At 41.2% G+C, this 18,610-nt stretch overlaps 2 protein-coding genes across 2 annotated transcripts; one reads left to right on the top strand and one right to left on the bottom strand.

Annotated features, from left to right (window-relative positions):
• The first annotated feature begins 876 nt into the window (after nt 1-876).
• Nucleotides 877-3,683, top strand: LOC311496863 (polymeric immunoglobulin receptor-like). The gene is made up of 5 exons (XM_084556874.1): nt 877-978; nt 1,128-1,454; nt 1,525-1,845; nt 2,059-2,358; nt 3,149-3,683. The coding sequence occupies exons 1-5, from the start codon at nt 942-944 to the stop codon at nt 3,340-3,342; spliced, it is 1,179 nt and encodes a 392-aa protein (XP_084413000.1). The 5' UTR covers nt 877-941; the 3' UTR covers nt 3,343-3,683.
• A 9,866-nt stretch (nt 3,684-13,549) lies between these two features.
• Nucleotides 13,550-15,248, bottom strand: LOC311494868 (E3 SUMO-protein ligase ZBED1-like; the record flags this gene model as incomplete). The annotated part of the gene is made up of 2 exons (XM_084554126.1): nt 13,550-14,176; nt 14,493-15,248. 2 exons carry the CDS (start codon nt 15,246-15,248, stop codon nt 13,550-13,552), a joined length of 1,383 nt encoding a protein of 460 aa, XP_084410252.1.
• Nucleotides 15,249-18,610: the final 3,362 nt, after the last annotated feature.

The following is an 18,610-nucleotide window of genomic DNA, read 5'->3' as shown; positions in this document are numbered from 1 at the left end:
GAAGTGAAAGCTCAGAACTTTTCCATTTCACAATGCATGTGCTTGTGGGTGGAACAATATTAGAAACGCTTCCTTCTAAGTTTCACTTTATGTGAACTAAAACAGAGATAAGGTGCGTTCAAGAGCAGCTGTTCATCCCCTGCAGTAAGTTATTTCAATTAAATGACTGCAAACATATATCTATACATATATATTCATTCATTCATTAATACACAGGATTTATATATACCACTGACTTACACTGACTGTATTTAAACAAGAGTTAGTTAAACACCTGACCGCTAAGCAACAACAATAATTTCCTGGATCCATTCCTGCTTTCTTAGCAACAGCTGAGCACTTGATAAAGATTTAAAATGTTAACCTGGGTAAAAACTTTCACAGTTGTAATGTGCAATTGATCTGCTGGACTAATCAGACAATGCAGATTTTTTTAAATTTTATTTCTTTATTCATGTTCAGAGAACTCAAAGCAAAGTATTTTTAGAAAAGTGAAATTACCAATTGCCATGGATACCGTTTTAATCTAATTAAATAAATAAACAAATAAAATGCCGACACTATTAGTGAAGATTTTTTTTTTTGTGCCCTCGAGTACTCTTTTATAAAGACTGAGCACATGCCTTGTAGTAACTTCTATTCCAGACTCGTTAAAGGTGTATTTTTATTTGTCCTTTCTTATTTATTTTTACTACTCTTCTAATCTAATCTAAACTTCATCTTTTTAAAAACAAATGCATCATTAAGGTCATTTGACCCGCCTTAACACTGTTCACATGAATGCAGAACTGACATATTTTATTTTTTGCAGGACTGACCATCACATGTTGTGGGTGTTAAATGTAACATCAGATGTGTTGAACTCACTGTTGTTTCCTCTAGATTTCACACAGCTTAGTACAATCAACAGCCTCTTCAGTTTTTGTATTTTCCTGTTAAAGATGTGGACCGTTAAAGACCTGCTGTTCATCCTCTGCAGTAAGTTCTTGACATTAAATGAGTAAATATATCTGTTTCAGTATTGACTTTAATAGAAGCAGCTGATGGCAGAGAATCACACCTTGTTAATGGTCATTATACAGCAGGAAGTTAGAAATATCCTTTTCATGTCATCTTTCTCTTCACAGTTGTTCTCAGTAATGTGACCAGAGCAGCAGGAGTGATCCATGTGTTTGGATATGTGGGCAGAGATGTTAACGTTTCCTGCTCCTATGATCAGGGTTATGAGTCTTATGAGAAGTACCTGTGTAAGAACGACTGTGGCGACAGTGATGTTCTTATTAAGACGTCAGAAACAAAGAAGAACAAATACTCCATCTATGATGACAACGAGAAACGAACCTTCACAGTGACCATCTCTGATCTTCAGTCTATGGATGCTGGGAAATACTGGTGTGGGGTGACAAGGACTGGAAAAGATATCTACACTGAAGTAAAGCTGGAATTAGAACAAGGTAAATAAAATTTAAAAAGTGTGTCTACAATTCAGTTATCCATCAAGTGAATATTGTTTCTTCTTGACAGACAGCTGCTGCAACAATGTGGATAAAATTCAAAGTCATGAAAGAGGTTCAGTGTCCATCATTTGTCCGTATGAATCTGAGTACCAGAACAACCTGAAGTTCATCTGCAGAGGAAAGCAGCCCTCCACATGTCTGCAGCAGGCAGTCATCACCTCTGACAGCAAACAAAATGGACGCTTCACACTGACTGATGACAAGGAGTCAAGAAGATTCACAGTCAACATTACCAACCTGAACCAAGAGGATTCTGGGTCGTATCTTTGTGGTGTCCATAGAAACAGTGGACTGGATGTTTTCTCTGCTGTTGAGCTGGAGGTTGAAGGTTAGAGGTCTCAGTTATACCTCATATTATTGCAGTAAACTTATTTAATGTCTGGTAGAACAGCAAAGATGACTAAAGCTTTTACACCTTCACAAAATGTACTAAACAACTAAAGGAAAGTAGAATCATTAAACATGTGCACATGTATCTCTAATGTGGCCTGCACATAGACTAGACACAGTGATTCTTACATATTGTTGCTCTTTCTGACAGCGTGGTGCTGTGTGAAGACAAACGCCACGAGTGGCACTGTGGGAAGCACAGTCACTCTGCAGTGTCCGTATCCACCTCAACACCAGAATAACAGGAAGTTCCTCTGTAAGGGAGACCACTTCAACAACTGCACGGACATGGTGACGACTCAAAGCAGGTTCACACTGCAAGATGATGTTTCTTCCAGCTCCTTCTCTGTGACGATCACAAACCTGGAAGCAGGTGATGCTGGGATGTACTGGTGTGGTTCAGACTCACAGTGGAGAGCTGGAAACTACACCAAGATTCAACTGTCAGTGGGTGAGATCTATGACAATAAAATGAATGTCCTTGTTTGGACCCAACTGAGTAAAGATGGGTTTCCTTGTAGACAGTGCTTCACACTAAGCGTACACAGTGTGCCAAAAAAAAGTACTTGTCATAGAAGCTGGAGGAGCATGTGTCATTCTCAAAACCTCATTTAACCCCCAGCAGCCTTTCTATATCTGGCTAGATCAGTTGATGCTTTCAGCATTTACCAATACTTATTGAATTAACTCAGCTTAACTGCTTAAATAAGATGCTACAGCAACACTAGGAACATTTCCAATGGTGTGCTAATTCAGTGTTCATAGGTTTATTAATCATCATAGTTTATAGAAGTTTATTATAGAATAAAGTGATAACATCAATGTGATTATATTAAAGGTCACATCCCTTGACATTTATAATTACTCTTGACACAAAAGTTGATGGTTGACTTAGTGATCTGAGCTTGATGCCAACATGTGATGTCCACTGAGATGGTCAGCATTCAGAGGTTTGAAGTGTTTGTTCATAGAAAAATTACAGAACAAAGTGGTGAAGTGGTGGGAGATACTGCAAGAAGAAAAGTTAATAGATCACCAGTATTATATTATATTTTTTTCTGGAACCAGTGTCTGTTAAAAATGTCAGTGCAACAACCTCAGTTGTTCAGATAACCATCTATTACCAATGATCAGAAAGATGCTGAGACATTTCTGTGGTGGTGTAGTGAACTATCTGACTGACTAAAAAACTTTTAAACTGCCCGAGCAATATATGCATCAACATTATTTTTCTCTAACAGTCTTTCTGCCGACCACGACTGTAATCTCAACCTTCACTGTGGAAACTGTCAAAACTAATTCAACTAATTCAACTAATTCAACATACTCTGCTGGAAAACTACTTAAAGGTATGTGTGTGTGTGTGTGTGTGTGTCTCACTGGGGTAAGATCAAACATATGTGATAAACAGGGGTTGGTTTTGGTTGAGGTTTAATGGTTCTACAGTTATTGTCTCCAGTGAGTGAACGTGAGTCAATTAAATATCCACTTGTTAAAAGAACTGTGAAGTTAAAATACACAACCACCATAAATCAAAAGGAAAGAAGTGAGGCTGCAGCTCTGATAGTCAGTGCCACTTCTGCTGTGGATTCTTGAAACTGCAATGTGCTTTCAGTAAGTGTATATTTTTACCCTGCTGTGTTTGTGGTTTTTCTTTTTCAGATGGTGCACTGTATGTGGCTGTCATTGTACCTGCTCTGCTGCTCATACTGATAGTGGTCCTGGTCATAGTTCATAAGTATAAATGTCACAAAGTGCAAGGTATATTTCACTGTGCACGGAAATGCTGTATTTATACACAGACAAATGTGTGACCATTTTTTTTTTTTTTTTAATGTGTTTTCTCAGAAGCTGGAGTGGGCATCATCGGACAGTCCAAGGCAGCAGGCGTAGCAGAAGGTGCAGCAGAAGGTGCAGCAGAGGTAAGAAAGTAAACGTTGAAAGTCTAGCCTTAATTAGTTGTCATGTCTGACACAAAACAACTCCCTGATGATTTTATTGTTAGTAGGACATAGGTAATCTAAAGGTTGCTGGATCACCCCAAAAAGCAAAAAGAGCTTTTTACTAATGTAGTAAATCATATAATGTAAATTTTTAAAATCTTTACTTTTCAAATGCACTACCTGTCCGGAAAAAGTCGCAACCAAAAAAAAAAGGTCATCCATCCATTCTGTTGGACCGCCTTTAGCTTTGATTACAGCACACATTCACTGTGGCATTGTTTCAATAAGCTTCTGCAATGTCACAAGCTATATTTCCATCCAGTGCATTCTCATTTTTCACCAAGATCTTGTATTGATGATGGGAGAGTCTGACCACTGCACAAAGCCTTCTTCAGCACATAGCAAAGATTCTCAATGGGGTTAATGTCTGGACTATGTGGTGGCCAATCCATGTGTGAAAATGTTAAAAGCATAGCCCAAACATTTAAGTGATAGATATCACAATCAATCAGGATTTTTTTCTGACCACATTTCTTCCTCAGAGACGATGGTTCCCCACTGTCCTTCCAGTTTTTAATAATGCGTTGGCCAGTTCTTAAACCAGTTTTAGTAGTTTCTGAATCTCCTTAGATGTTTTCTCTGCTTGATGCATGCCAGTGATTTGACCCTTCTCAAACAGATGAACATTTTTTCCACGACCACAGGATGTGTCTTTCAACATGTTCATTTAAGAAATGAGAAGCTACTCATTGCATCAGTTGGGGTTAAATAACTTGTTGCCAGCTGAAAGATAATCACCCATGCAGTAATTATCCAATAGGAGGCTCGTACCTATTTGCTTAATTAAATCTAGGTGGTGACTTTTTTTGGTCAGGCAATGTAGATGTCCATAACAACTTCTCCTTTGTCTCCGTGTCTTGCTTCTGTTTCAGATTTATGCCAATCAAGAAACTGCAATGTTCTCAAAGCAGATGACCTCCAAACTGCAGGGTGCCTGTCATGACTACGGCGACGCAGATGACGACCAACCAGACTATGAAAACGTCACAGCAACGGAAGAAATCTACTGTAATGAAAATTTCCATGTGTCTAATTACAGGTGAATTTTGAGATGTAGTTATTATGTATACTGTATATTCATGGTTTTTACTCAGATACACATTTGCTAATACCTAGTAGTGTTTAGTGTTGATAATGCAATCTACATTCCTTGTTTAAAAATTGTGGGTAACCACTTTAGCCAAATACCCAAAATGTACCTTCTGTATATAAAAACTAACTGATACAAATAAAGACATTCAGAAAGAGAAGTTCAACGTAATAAGGCACATTTATCTATGTGGTGTAGTTCAGTACACATGTGTAGTAATGAATACTACAGGTTCCCATGCTTTATACTTTTTACTGCCCTACATGTTTGTAACAGATCCAGTAACAGCAATTGTTTTCTTATGGTCTGATTGGGCCTCCGTGTCATGTGCCAAATGTCCAATGTAGCATTGTCATAGTTTATAGTAATAAAACCCTCATGAGGGATTTAGATTGAGTACTTTCACTATTATTACTTGAAGTAAGGTCTATTATAATAGTTCTGTACTTTTACTTAATGTATGCAGGATGGATTTTTATCAGGTTTTATTGATACTTTTACGTTAGATTGGAATATTTTGTTCCATAATTAAGTGTTGTTTCATTGAACCAGAGCATGACTGGAGATTTTCAAAGATAGAAAGAAAAAAAATATGCAGGCGTCTTCAAAAGACCATCAGCTGGTCACACCTGTCCAGTCAGTTTAACTTCCAGTAAACAGAGTTTGATACTCAAGGGTCCAACCAGGGCTGGAGCTTTCTCCAGAAAAGCCTGGACATCCAACTTTCTACTAAACATACAGTCTCTCTGTTACACAGCTTCACTGTTACATCATTGGTGAAGATACAAGATTGAATTTAACAAGCATGAATGAGTCCATAAATGTTGCATACTTGTGTATTTATACTGCATAAATGTTTTCTTCTCTAAGTTTGACATTTTGATCATTTACCAATCTGCCTCCCTGTGTTCAGGGTTAGTTAAAATAAAGCAGTGGACTGTACATGCCTGGCTGTGCTTTCACTTGGATCGTCCTTCTTGCCTTCATTGTGTAGAATGTGAGTGTGTAATTAAAGTACAGAACTCTGAACCACAGGGGCTGACAGGGTGCTGATGTTAACCCTGTGTGAGGGGGTCACGTGATGGCAGTGAGCTGAGCAGATGCTTATACTAGAGCTCTGTACCACTTGGTGCCAATTTTCTCATTATCCTGACAACAACTGGGCACTATAAGCTATTTTTGTTATGAACACAATAGGATATGTCTTTTGGAAAACTTTTGGCCACAATGTTTCGACAAGATGGGATGGACCAGAGGAAATAAAGACAAAAAAGATGTCCCGTCTGATACACAAGATGGCGACCAAGCCGAACTGTAAACCGCAGATGGGCTTGACCCTGCCCTTGCTAAAGCTCTGAGCGTAATGGCTCACAACATTATTAAAGTTATTGATGAAAACCTTAGCCCTCTGGCCGAGACTATCTACAAGCTTGCTACAGAGCTCCAGGCGGCTAGCAAGCGGCTAGATGAAGCAGAGGCTAGACTACTTGAAGTTGAAAACTCCTCTGCAGCACAAGAGCTGAGGATTGTGGAGCTGGAAAAGCAGGTCAGCGCCCTCACAGAGAGTTTGGACACCTGGAGGACAAGGATAATGCTAAATTGCAAAGGAGTTTGGTGGGGTAAGTCTTTGCTACTCTTGATTGTGTTAAAGATATACTTGTTAAAGGAATACTCACAGGAAAAGAGGTAACATTTATGCATCTATATTATCCTCCAGCGCATTCCTCTGACTTTTCAATTGTCACCTTAATCCCTCTCTTGACAAACTTCCATCTGACATTTCTCCTCCTTCTAAGAAAGCAAGGGTTCTCACTAATATATGTCATGATATTTAATATTCTGATGTGTGGAGGCAGGTTCACCCTACTGATTCAGAGTTCACTTTTTTTTGGCCCCACATAAAAGCTATACCAGAATTGATTACTTTTTCATCCCCGCCTCAAAAATGTCTCTTATCATGTTCTATAGGCAACATTGTGTTATCAGACCATGCCCCCCTTTATTTGGTATATTCTCTCACTGAGGACAAGGCATTGACACAGCACTGGAGATTTCAACCTTATCTCCTCAGAGATGACAAGTTTATCTCCTACTTTTCTTCAGAATTTAAGGATTTTTTATTCTATCAACTCACCATCCATACTTTTCGAATCTTGGCTAGCTGAAAAATCTGGATTAGGGTTCTGTATAATACACCGGCGGTGGAGGTTCTGACTAACAGGCTGAGATCCTCCAACTTCCCCCTCCACCGCGGGAACAGGCAGGGCGACCCCCTCAGCCCCCTGCTCTTTGATATTGCTACTGAGCCACTGGCCCAAGCAGTAAGGCTGGTATCTTCGTTGGTGAAAAGGAACACAACATTATACCCAGATGACATTTTGATACCTGTATTGCAACCCAAAACTTCTGTTCCCTGTCTGATTAAGGTCATTTCATCATTCAGCATCTTCTGGGGATATAAAATTAACTTTGCAAAATCCGAGGTGGAGCACACAAGGGCTGAAGAAAATAGGCAATCTATTTAAAGGCCAGATTTTACTATCCTTTCAGTAGTTGCAACAGCAATTTGGTTTATTTAATCATGGTGTTAATCGGATGGACCGAAACATAATGTCCCAGTGGTGTTTTGTGGATTTAGGCCAGGTGAGCGTGGATGCCAGTCAATGGTATCAGTTCATTCATCCTGCAGGAACCACCTACATACTCTAACCACATGAGGCAGGACATTATTGTGGGCCAGGACCCACTGCACCAGTGTAGAGTCTGATAATGGGACCAAGAATTTTATCCCCATACCTAAAGGCAGTCAGGGTGTCGTCCTGTAGACCGGTAGACCGGTCTGTGCATCCCTCCATTGATATGCCTCCCCAGACCATCACCACCAAACCATCATGCTGAACGATGTTACAGGCAGCATAACATTCTCCACAGCATCTCCAGACCCATTCACATCTGTCACATGTGCTCAGGGTGAACCTGCTCTCATCTATGAAAAATCCTATAGTGCCAATTCTGGTGTTCTGTGGCAAATGCCAGTCGGCTGGCCAGTGAGCACAGGACCCACTAGAGCAGTGGTTCTCAACCTTTTTGGGGTCCTGGACGGTTGGACCCCCTGCATATTTTTGATCGACCCTGAGGACCCCGCCACCCGATCTGGTGGGTGGGGGTGCAATTTGATAGAAACAGCAGAAATTGCATTTTAAACTGTATTATGGCATTTATTCAGTCTTTGGGGCAAATATGAGCTTTCAGTTGTAACTTCCAGAACAAAAAAATCATACATATGCAGTAGCTTCTTGGCATAATGTAAAACAACAGCATAGTTATGCAGTTTCCAGAAATGATTTTGCGTCCCCCTAAACTCGGACAATTTTCGCGTGAAAAAGTACAAATGGAAATATGGATTAATATTGAGTTGTTAAATCTTCTGATGATCTGATCCATTTTTAATTCAGACTGTTTAACAAAATATTTTCCATCATTTACCACTTCCTGTTTTGACTGAAATTTTAGATTTACAGTCGTCTATTTTTGGCTTTCACACAGAGAAAATATCCCAATTACAGTACAGTTGACTCAGCGTAGAAGAAGAGCAACAGCATGAACCCGTGGCTCACTAGCGCTCTCTTCCATGAGGCAGAAGTACTGGCTGCCTCATCTCGTGCTTTTTCAGTGCGATTTAATGTCAGATAAACAAGACTAAATATGTTACACTCATTGTCACGTTTCCTAGTCAGGGAACCAGACAAAAAGGTGGAGACCACACCAGGCATGTACTTTTTAAAGAAAGAAATTTATTAAACAACTCAAAAACCAGGAATCAGTAATCAATAGTGTTTTATGGATGCATGTCTGTAAGTGAGGTGGCTGAATGTGTGGATGCAAAAACCTAGAGTTAATCCAACATAATTCATTACCACAGAACACCAGGCCCCAAACAATTCTCACACCATGTGGTAGCCAGACCAAATGCAGAGAGCAAAAGCAGAGAGAATGCAGAGAGAATGCAGAGAGAGACTGCATGGCCTGAGCAGAGTACAGTACTTATGCTCAGGCCTAGTGGCCACACCCACACCTTGCCAGGTGCCAGCCATTCAGCCTGATGAGCAGGCAGCACCAGGACTGGGAGGAATCTCCTCCCTCCGTCACCATGGTTCGAATTACGGGGGGTATTGGGGGGGTCTGACTCCCCTAGATGAGACTTAGAACCCCCCAAAGTAGATGAAAATAATAGTTTGGGGGGTACTGAAAATTTTTTAATAAAATATAATGTTAGCCTTTCCAAAATTGTATGTATTTAAATGCAGTATTACCATCACATCAATTCAGGAAATAATCTAATGAAATACGATTTTCAAACCCTCACCCCCACTGGGATGTACCATTTCTCAGTACATTCAGTTGTTTGATATGGTTCTTCACTAGCTGTCAAACGTACAGCCTACTGGGTGCGGGCGCAGGCGCAGGCGCTGGTGTGTGCGAAATTAAGAGTAAGTGGCTGAATCAACTTTAAACTCTGCCTATGGTTTTGACTACCATGTATATCATCATGCGTTGTATTTTGTGGTAAATGTTATGAGCAGCTCGTCATCTAAACAGGTTTTCAGAACTGTCTTAATTTGGTTGTTCAGTATTGGTCTCATCCATAATGTAGTCATAGTCTCTAGCTAGATAAATAGCTAAAAGTTCACGCAGCTCCTGAAGCTCTCTGCACCAAGAAAAAATTGTCAGTATCTTGGAGAAACTAAGGCAATTCTGGTTGCATTAATGCAAGCAGTTTATTATCTCATGGACAAAGTTGTTGGATGGAAACGTGCTCAAATGTGTGTGTGTCAGTTTGAACTGCTGCAGAAGCTAGCTAGGCTAGTCTATCTGTAGGCTATTTAGGCGCGAGATAGGTCTTCACTCCCGTCCCAAACAACATACAGTGGCGCGCGATTTCTTCACTCACGAACATTCACCACTACAGCAAGTGAAACAATCATTAAAAAATCGTTATGGATTTTAATGTTTGATGTTAACACACGAATAAACGCCATTCATTTCAAAACATTGATGTGAGGGAAGTCACTTACAGTCATCCTACTAAAACGTGAAATTAATGCAATTTACAGAGCAACTATGAGTAAGAGAAAAGGGACGGTTCCAGACATCAGGGATTTTTTTGGTGGTAAAAACAGTAAGTAGGACATATAACAATTAAGAGACAGATAATTAAGGTATGAGTGCTGATATATTTAACAAAATGTGAATGTGTATGAAGAAAATAGGTCCTCTGCAGGAGCAGGATGATGAACCGGCAGCAGGAAGAAGTAGACAGGAGCAGGCAGCAGGAAGAAGCAGACGGGAGCAGGACAATGAGCAGGCAGCAAGAAGAAGCAGACAGGAGCAGGACAATGAGCAGGCAGCAGAAAGAAGCAGGCAAGAGCAGGATAATGAACAGGCAGGAGGAAATAGCGGACAAACACAAGCAGCAGTAGTGAACATGAGCAGGCAAGAGGAGGACAGTAGCAAATCGATGAGCAGGCAGGACATGACCAAGAGGTGAGTTTGTTAGACATAGAGATCTGCACAGTATGCCACCAAACCACATCCTAATAGCCTTTTTTTCCTTTAGTTTATTATAGGGATTGACCATGAGGAGACAGGGATAACGCCATTCTGCTGGACACAAGAACAGTGGCTGGGGTGGAAAGATAGAAACCCATGGTTATATTCAAGACAAAACGGAATGCTAGGTTGTGCCACTTGCAGAGTCGCAAAGACATTGCTCTTGTCTGACAAATATATCGGGATGCACTTTTCACAACAATGGATGAATGGACTAGTTGGCAGCTGTTCTAAAAAAACTCTGGCAAAGAAAATCTACAAGCACCGTGACAGTGCAGCACACCAGAGAGCTATAGAGATTGAAAATCAGAGGAAAAAAGATGTATTACCCAGAAACATCTTGGAAATTAGTGCTAATTTAATTCGTGAAACCACCAGCTCCTTCAGAACAGCTTATGCTGTTGCTAAAGAGAGATTGGCATTCAGAAAGATGCCATCACTTATGACACTCCAAGAACTTAATGGTGCTGTAGTGGGGGAGGTGCACCGATCAGACCACTCTTGCGCAGAAATCATAGACCACATTGCACATGAAATGAAAAAAAAGCTAGTCAGAACAATTAAAGAAAAGAACTCCCGCATCTCTGTTACAATAGATGAGAGCACTGTGTTTGGGCGGGCATACCTGATTATTTTTATCCGATGTGATGTTAATGGAGATGGCGATCTTGACAATGTCTTCCTAGATCTAGTTGAGTTGAAGGAGGGCACAGATGCCGCTTCCATTTATAATTCGTTGAGAGGAAGTCTGAGGGAAGCTGGCTTTGATGATGTTTTTTTACAACATAATCTTATCAGTGTTGCTTCAGATGGGGCCTCAGTTTTAACTGGTAGTAAATCTGGTGTAATTACTAAACTTAAACAAGAATTCCCAAAGATAAAATTTATTCACTGTCTAGCTCACCGATTGGAACTGGCTGTAGGAGACTCCCTTAAATCTGTCTCTGGCTGTAACCATTTTGAGATTTTCATTTCCAGATTGTATAGTTTATTCAACCAATCCCACAAAACTACTCGGTTGCTGCTTGAGGCAGCTGGAGATCTTAACGTGCAACTGCTCAAGATTGGCCAGGTATTTACAATTAGGTGGGTGTCAAGCAACTTTCAGACTGTGAAAGCTGTCTGGAGAAACTACCCGGCCCTGGCCAAATTCTTCAGAGCAGAGAGTGAAGATGCCAGTAACACAGACATTATGAGGAAGAAGTACCTTGGACTTTATAAGTATCTTACTAGTTCAACTTTCCTGTATGATCTGGCCTGCATGAAGGACATCTTAACATCCTGAACCCCACGGACCCGGTACCGGGTCCGGGAGAGCGCTACAATGATTACTGCGTATCAAAAGTTATTGAAAAAGTGGCACCTGTGTGCATGGGATTATTGTTAGCATAGTGTTATCCTCTTACAAATAGGAAAAAAAATAGGCGAGGATAGAAATTTCACATTTCTCCTTTCATTTATTGCAATTTACTCAACTATAGTAACAGACACAGCATTTCTGACACTGGGAATACATTCCCTGAGGTCCAGATGTTCCCAGACTAGAAGGAAATGCATATGAACCATGTAATTGTGTCACAATTCTTCATTTACTTTGGGTATGTATTTTTAGGCGTTTTTCTTAAAATATGGCCTGGGCTTAACAGGTTAAGAGAACTGCAGAGCCTTTCGCTGAAATTGCAGCAAAGAGACTCCTCACTTGTCAGCAGTTTTTTTCTATATGCAACAGACTGTCAAAATCCTTTCAGCAATGAAAACACGGGGTGGGAAGTCTATCTCCAAGGCTGAGCAGTGTGTGTCAGTTGGCCAGTTCAAAGGTGTCACCCTTGTTGGTGACCGTGTAGGAAAGGCAGTTGTAGACAACTTGACTGCTCGCATGCCAACAGATGATCTGGTGCAACTGCTCCAGCCCCTAGATAAATCTACCTGGCCACAAAACCAGGAAGACCTCATTTTATATGGGGAAGCGGAGGTCCACTTGTTGGCCAAGTTGCTTGGAGAGCGATGCAGAGAGGCAGTACAGGATTTCAGAGATTTCAAAGATGGCAGAAAGGAAGGAGACACACTTAAACGACTCATAATTGCTAGCAAGACCTATATGGCAACCTCTGCAGAATGCGAGAGAGGGTTTTCTGCATTGAATGACACTGACAGGAAAGCACGTAATAAACTGCGTGTCGACAGTCTCACCTCTCTCCTGTTTTTGGATTTGAATGGGCCACCAGTAGACAGCTTTGACCCCACTCCATTTGTAGAGTCTTGGGTGAAATCTGGCCATCGCCTTTCAACATCATGGGTTCCAGGGCGAAAGGGGAAAGATTGCCAGCCAAGACCAGTGTGGTCAGTTTTTTCAAGATAATTTAATGAATGAGTCTTTTCAATGTAACAGGATTGATTGATACTTGGGCTGTCAATCTTCCTCTATTACCCCATTCAAATTTCATTCATAATTTTTTTTTTTTAATATTCAAATTATATTCGAATATTTAATGCTCAAATTTTACTTATTAATAGCCTATTTAGGCTACTATGTATCTATCTAAACACACACACTGTAAAAACGGGCTTATGCATTGCCAATGCCACTATGAGCTCGTAGTTGACTTGTTTTACATTATGTCCACTAGAAGGCATTTCAGTATTACTAATAAACATGTAATTACCAACAGGTGATAGCTTTCTTGCTCATTAGTTACACACATCCCCTGGCCTCCAATTTCACTATTCCTTTTTCATTTAAACACATCTTAGAGGGAGGGCGATCTTGAACAAGTATTTTGTCACTGTTGGTCGAAAACACAAATCTATCCAAACAAATTAGCATTAAAGAAATGTCGAACAAAAGTAAACCAAAGTGCGCTGCTTAAGTGCGCTAACAGTAACACTAACATTAGGCTAGTAGGCCAGGCTATAATAATCAACATGGGCAAGATGTGGTCCTAAAGGTTGTTGGCCAAAAACACAAGGCGATCTACGTTTTCTGGATCTAGTGCAGAGCGTTTTTTATTTACTATAATCCCCGCCGTGGAGAAAACCCTTTCTGCTCTAACCGAGGTGCCTGGGATGCTCAAGTAGCGCCGTGCCAGCTGGGCAATGTGGGAGTACTTAGACTCTGATGTCTTCCACCACGACAGTGGATCGCTGTCGGTGGGTAGCGGGGTCTCACTCTCGTAGATCAGCATTTCTTCTTGCAACATATTTCCAATGTCCAAGGTAGGCCTACCACCCGATGCGTCAGCGCCTTGGAGATACACGTTCCCAAAAAGATCGCCCATAGCACTGAGAGCGGTTTTCCCCTGGCACTGTGTCCCCTTCACCATGGCTGCTCCCTCCTCGTCTTCCTCATAGCCTCCCTCCGCAATCACTATCAGCTCCGCTTTTACTTTCTCACGTACCTCCTGCTGCTGGTCTCGTTCCAAATGAATTAGCCGATGGAAACGCGGGTCGAGGTAGCTAGCGGTATTAAGCAGCATTAATGCGTCTTTGTTGTGACTGTATCGCTTCTCGAGATCCGTTGAGATCTTAGTTTTCATTTCATTGAGTGCTGCCGAATCGCCGATGGATGGCTTGAGATGTGACAAAAGCACACACTTTAGGGGGAGAATGGCTGATGCTGTTGGGAATCGGTCGGTCGATAACGCCTCAGTGGCTATTTTGAAAGGCTTAAGCACAGCTCTCACCTGGAAAACAAAAATAGGCTACATTAGAATAACGTTATGGCTAGCTGGCTACAGGGTAAGCCTAGCTAACAAGTGTACCGTTAACGTTAGATAAACTGTAATAATGTTCTAGCTTTGCATAACATCTCTTGCATTATTAATTAAACAATATATCCCATTATTAGGCCAATATCACCAGGACATTCACATTTCTATTACTCACCTGCTCCATAAGGGTCCACTCACTGGTACTCAATTCAAGATGACACAGTTTCTTCTCCATGATGACAGCTGCTACAGGAGCTTGTTGCTCAGCTGCCCGACACACCATGTCGTACGCGCTGTTCCATCGGGTAGCGCAGTCGTTGATTAGCTTCGCAGGTTTTACTCCAAGCAGCTTCTGTTTAGATTCCAGTTGGTAGCTGTCTGTGGTTGACTTATTGAAGTGCAGTGCTGTGGCCTTTAGTCTGCTGACAGGACTTTCAATAGCTCGCACTGCCAACCCTTTCCTCACAGCCAGGTTGATAGTGTGAGCCATGCAGGGGACATTAACGGCCTGTAGATGCCTCTCTACGGCGTTAACGTAGTTAGCTGCGTTGTCCGTGGTGATAGAAAGCACAGACTCCCGATCCACGTTGTACTCTTCAAGTATGTTTCCGATGTATTTGGCTAAGTTCTCGGCAGTGTGGCTTTTCTGAGCTTCAGTTGTTTTAAGAAGGACATCTTTCAGCTCCCATCCCTCGTCTATAAAATGTGCGGTGGCGGTCACATATGCCTCAGTGGCTAGTGACGTCCAGCCATCTGTGGTCAGGGCAATATTTTGTCCACTAATACTTTTTATGATGTTGTCTTTAGTGGTATCATAGAGTTTCACAACTCTGTCGGTGATGGTTGTGCGGCTAGGAACAGTGTACCTTGGCTCAAGCTCGTAGACAAACTCTTTAAAACCAGACCCCTGAGAGATGTTAATTGGTCTCATATCTTTGCAGATAAATCGTGTCAATTTGTCTGTAATTGCTGCTTGGCGGGCAGCGGGTAAACCCCGTGATGAGGAGGGAGGCAAAAAAGCGGTAATCCTTGCTTGCTTCGGCGGTGGTTCATCGCCCTCAGACTGTTCGCCTAGCTTATCAGGGTGTACCGTTATGAGGTGTGCCCTCAGGTTGCTCGTGGTGGAGTGGTATTTCATTTCAGCCTTACAATTTTTTGCAGATTACTGTCTTTTTACTTATTATTTTTCCATTTTGTGATGGGAAACCAAAAATGTTCCATACATCACTTCTAAGATTGCCAGGAGTAGTGATCTCCGTCTCCGTGTGTTCACCGCTGTTGGCCATTTTTAGATTGTGCATCAGGAGTGACAAGCAATTTGTTATCAAACGTTCGCTAAAGATAGTCAACACATTTTTTTTTTCAACACATTAAAAAAAACACCATTCGAATAGTAGTTTTAACATTCGATTAGCATTCATTTTTTAAATATTCGAATTATATTCGACTACCGAAATTCGTTCCAACAGCCCTAATTGGTACCCTTAACTTGTAAAGATACATAATTGGTTGATTGACTTAACTTTTCATTGTATTTCATTTCATTGTAGTTTGATTGATAATAATAACTGTTAAGGTGTACATGATGGATTGATACATTCATAATCCTGAATTTTGATAGTAAAATGATTACATCTTCTACTGGTCACTTTATATTTATATTTCTAACAGGTCACTTTATATTTTTAACATAGTTTATAGTTGTATAAACATTTTATTTCTAGTCACTTTCTATTTTATATATAGCTTTTGTATTTTATGTTCAATGTATGTAACTGCTACTGGATGCTTGAATTTCCCTCGGGATTAATAAAGTATCTATCTATCTATGTATCTATCTATCTTGGTCAAGGCAACATATTTCATATTTCACGCAAACGTGAACCTGATGAAGCAAATTGCGAAACGCGTTGTTCACGCCAAATAAAGTCAGCAAAAATACTCTCCAGTGTGCGATGTATACCACTTTTTGATTTTGTAATAGTTATATTGCACATCATCAGCACCTGGAGGAAGAAGGGCTGTGCACAGGGACTTTGTACCTTGATGGACTCTTAAATTAATATATACATCATTGGTTGATTGTCTTAACTTGGCTTAGCTTTTCAATGTAACATGATTGATTGATACCCTTAACTTGTAAAGATACATAATTGGTTGATTGACTTAACTTTTCATTTTATTTAATTTTCATTTCATTGAAGTTTGATTGATAATAATAATAACTGTTGAGGTTTACATGTTGTATTACTTTCGTAATCCTGAATTTTGATAGTAAAATGATTACATATTGCTTTGAAAAGCACATACACCCTTTTGTGTTGTTTTATTATAATGCATATGAATCTACACAAAACTGGGAAGTATGCTAAGATGAGGCATCGATCGAATGGACAATAGGGCCATCTAGTGGTCGCTAAAAATATGGTGGAAATACTGACGAACTGAAACAAATGCACAGTGTGCAGGCCTTGTATTAGGCTAGGTGAACTTGGCTATTAAACAGGATTTTTTCTGTAGCCCATCTGTTAATAATTCTGGATTTTACATTTAAGTCGGGTGTTTGACATTTCGGTAATCTGTGCTATTGGTTTGTATGCATTTCCATGTTTGCATTGTACGGAGCCCCTAAAGGGACATGGGTAAAAAAAAAAAAAATGAAACGTTTCTCGTGCTCACGAGAAAGCATCTCGTGCTCACGAGAAAGCATCTCGTGAGCACGAGAAAGTATCTCGTGCGCACGAGATACTTTCGTACCCTGGTATAGACAGTCAGTGTCATTCAGTTCTAACAACATCAAATGCAGTTTTTTTCATCAAGGTAGGCTACATGAAACTTGTGTTGCTTGCTGGCTGGCTGGCTGGCTGGCTGACTGGCTGGCTGACTGCGCCACGCATGAAGTGGGCCGGTTTGTCAATGACTCCCGGGCCATCAATTAGGCTACCTGTGTTCCTCAGGTGTGTTAGTTTGAAGTGAGTGAAGAGCTGCTTAATTTGATGGAGAAAACTAACTTCATGCGCGGCGCGGCCAGCCAGCCAGCCAGCCGGCAACACAAGTTTCATGTACCTTGATGAAAAAACTGCATTTGATGTTGTATATGTATATGTTGCATAATCATATAGTAATCCTTAACCTGAACCCTTAAGTAGTCTACAGTAAAATAATTACAGCAGTAGCCTATAGTGATTTTACAGCATGTAGTGATTTTAATGCAGACAGGTCATACAATCAAATTTGGTCGAACAATTTGCCAGGCTGTTAGAACTGAATGACACTGACTGTCTATACCAGGGTGGGCAATTATTTTTCCCATAACTGTATCAGGCGAGATAATATTTTCTATCTATCAGAACTGACCCGCAGGTGTTTTGCGTGCATCAGGCAGGTACGTCAATTAGCTCCTCCTCCCAACTTTATTGACAAACTTTTCAGAGTCTCTTGGTTGCCTTGGCAACCGCTCTGCGTATCGGTACAGCAGCGCGGCGCTCTGTGTTAACGGAGATTCTGACACAAAGACGTAGTAAAGCCGAAATTATGCTTCCGCGTTGACACAGCGCGTCCGTGCGTACGGACCTATTACGGACCTATTGCGTCCTTGCGGACCCCCGTGCGTCCTACGCAAGGGCCAGACGCGCACCTCCCAAAAATCCTCGATGCGCGTCAAGGCGACGCAACAGCAACGCAGCAGCAACGCAGCGGCATTGGCTGTGATTGGTCCGCTAACTACATCCGCTGGAGACCGCTTTTCCGGTTTCCACTCATAAACATAATTGTCTCCTTTGTCGTGCCCTAATTTGCAATAGAAGTATTTCTTCCTCTGCTTGAATAATTTGGAGCTCCAACGCCAGTCTCTCTGTCTCGGTGTCCATCGTTCACTGTGACTACGGCAAAAGCCGGAAGGTAAATAACGAGGCGAGATAGTCACAAGAGTCTCGGTCGGTCGGTCACAAAAAACCATAGCGCCCTCTACCGGTGTGGCATGCATTTCGACACGTAAACCCCACGCAGAACCATCACGGTCTCACGACTGCGTCCGAGCAACTGCGTGGCCATTGCGTGACCATTGCGTGATCACTACGCGGAAGCATAATCTAACCTTTACTCTACCAGTTAGCAGCGTTACTACGTCTTTGTAACCAGTTAGCAGACAACGGGCTACATCTGTTAGCCTCCTGTTCCACGGTAGCACACACGGCTAACAGAAAACTTACTAAAAATGCCAAAACCACTGCAGTTAGTCTGTTAATATACATGCTAACATACAGACACACTGAAAGTTGTGATAGACTTTTT

This window comes from Chelon labrosus (genome assembly GCF_963514085.1).
Source record: "Chelon labrosus genome assembly, chromosome: 2".
Lineage (NCBI taxonomy): Eukaryota > Metazoa > Chordata > Actinopteri > Mugiliformes > Mugilidae > Chelon > Chelon labrosus.
This window is presented reverse-complemented; position numbering and strand designations above follow the sequence as displayed.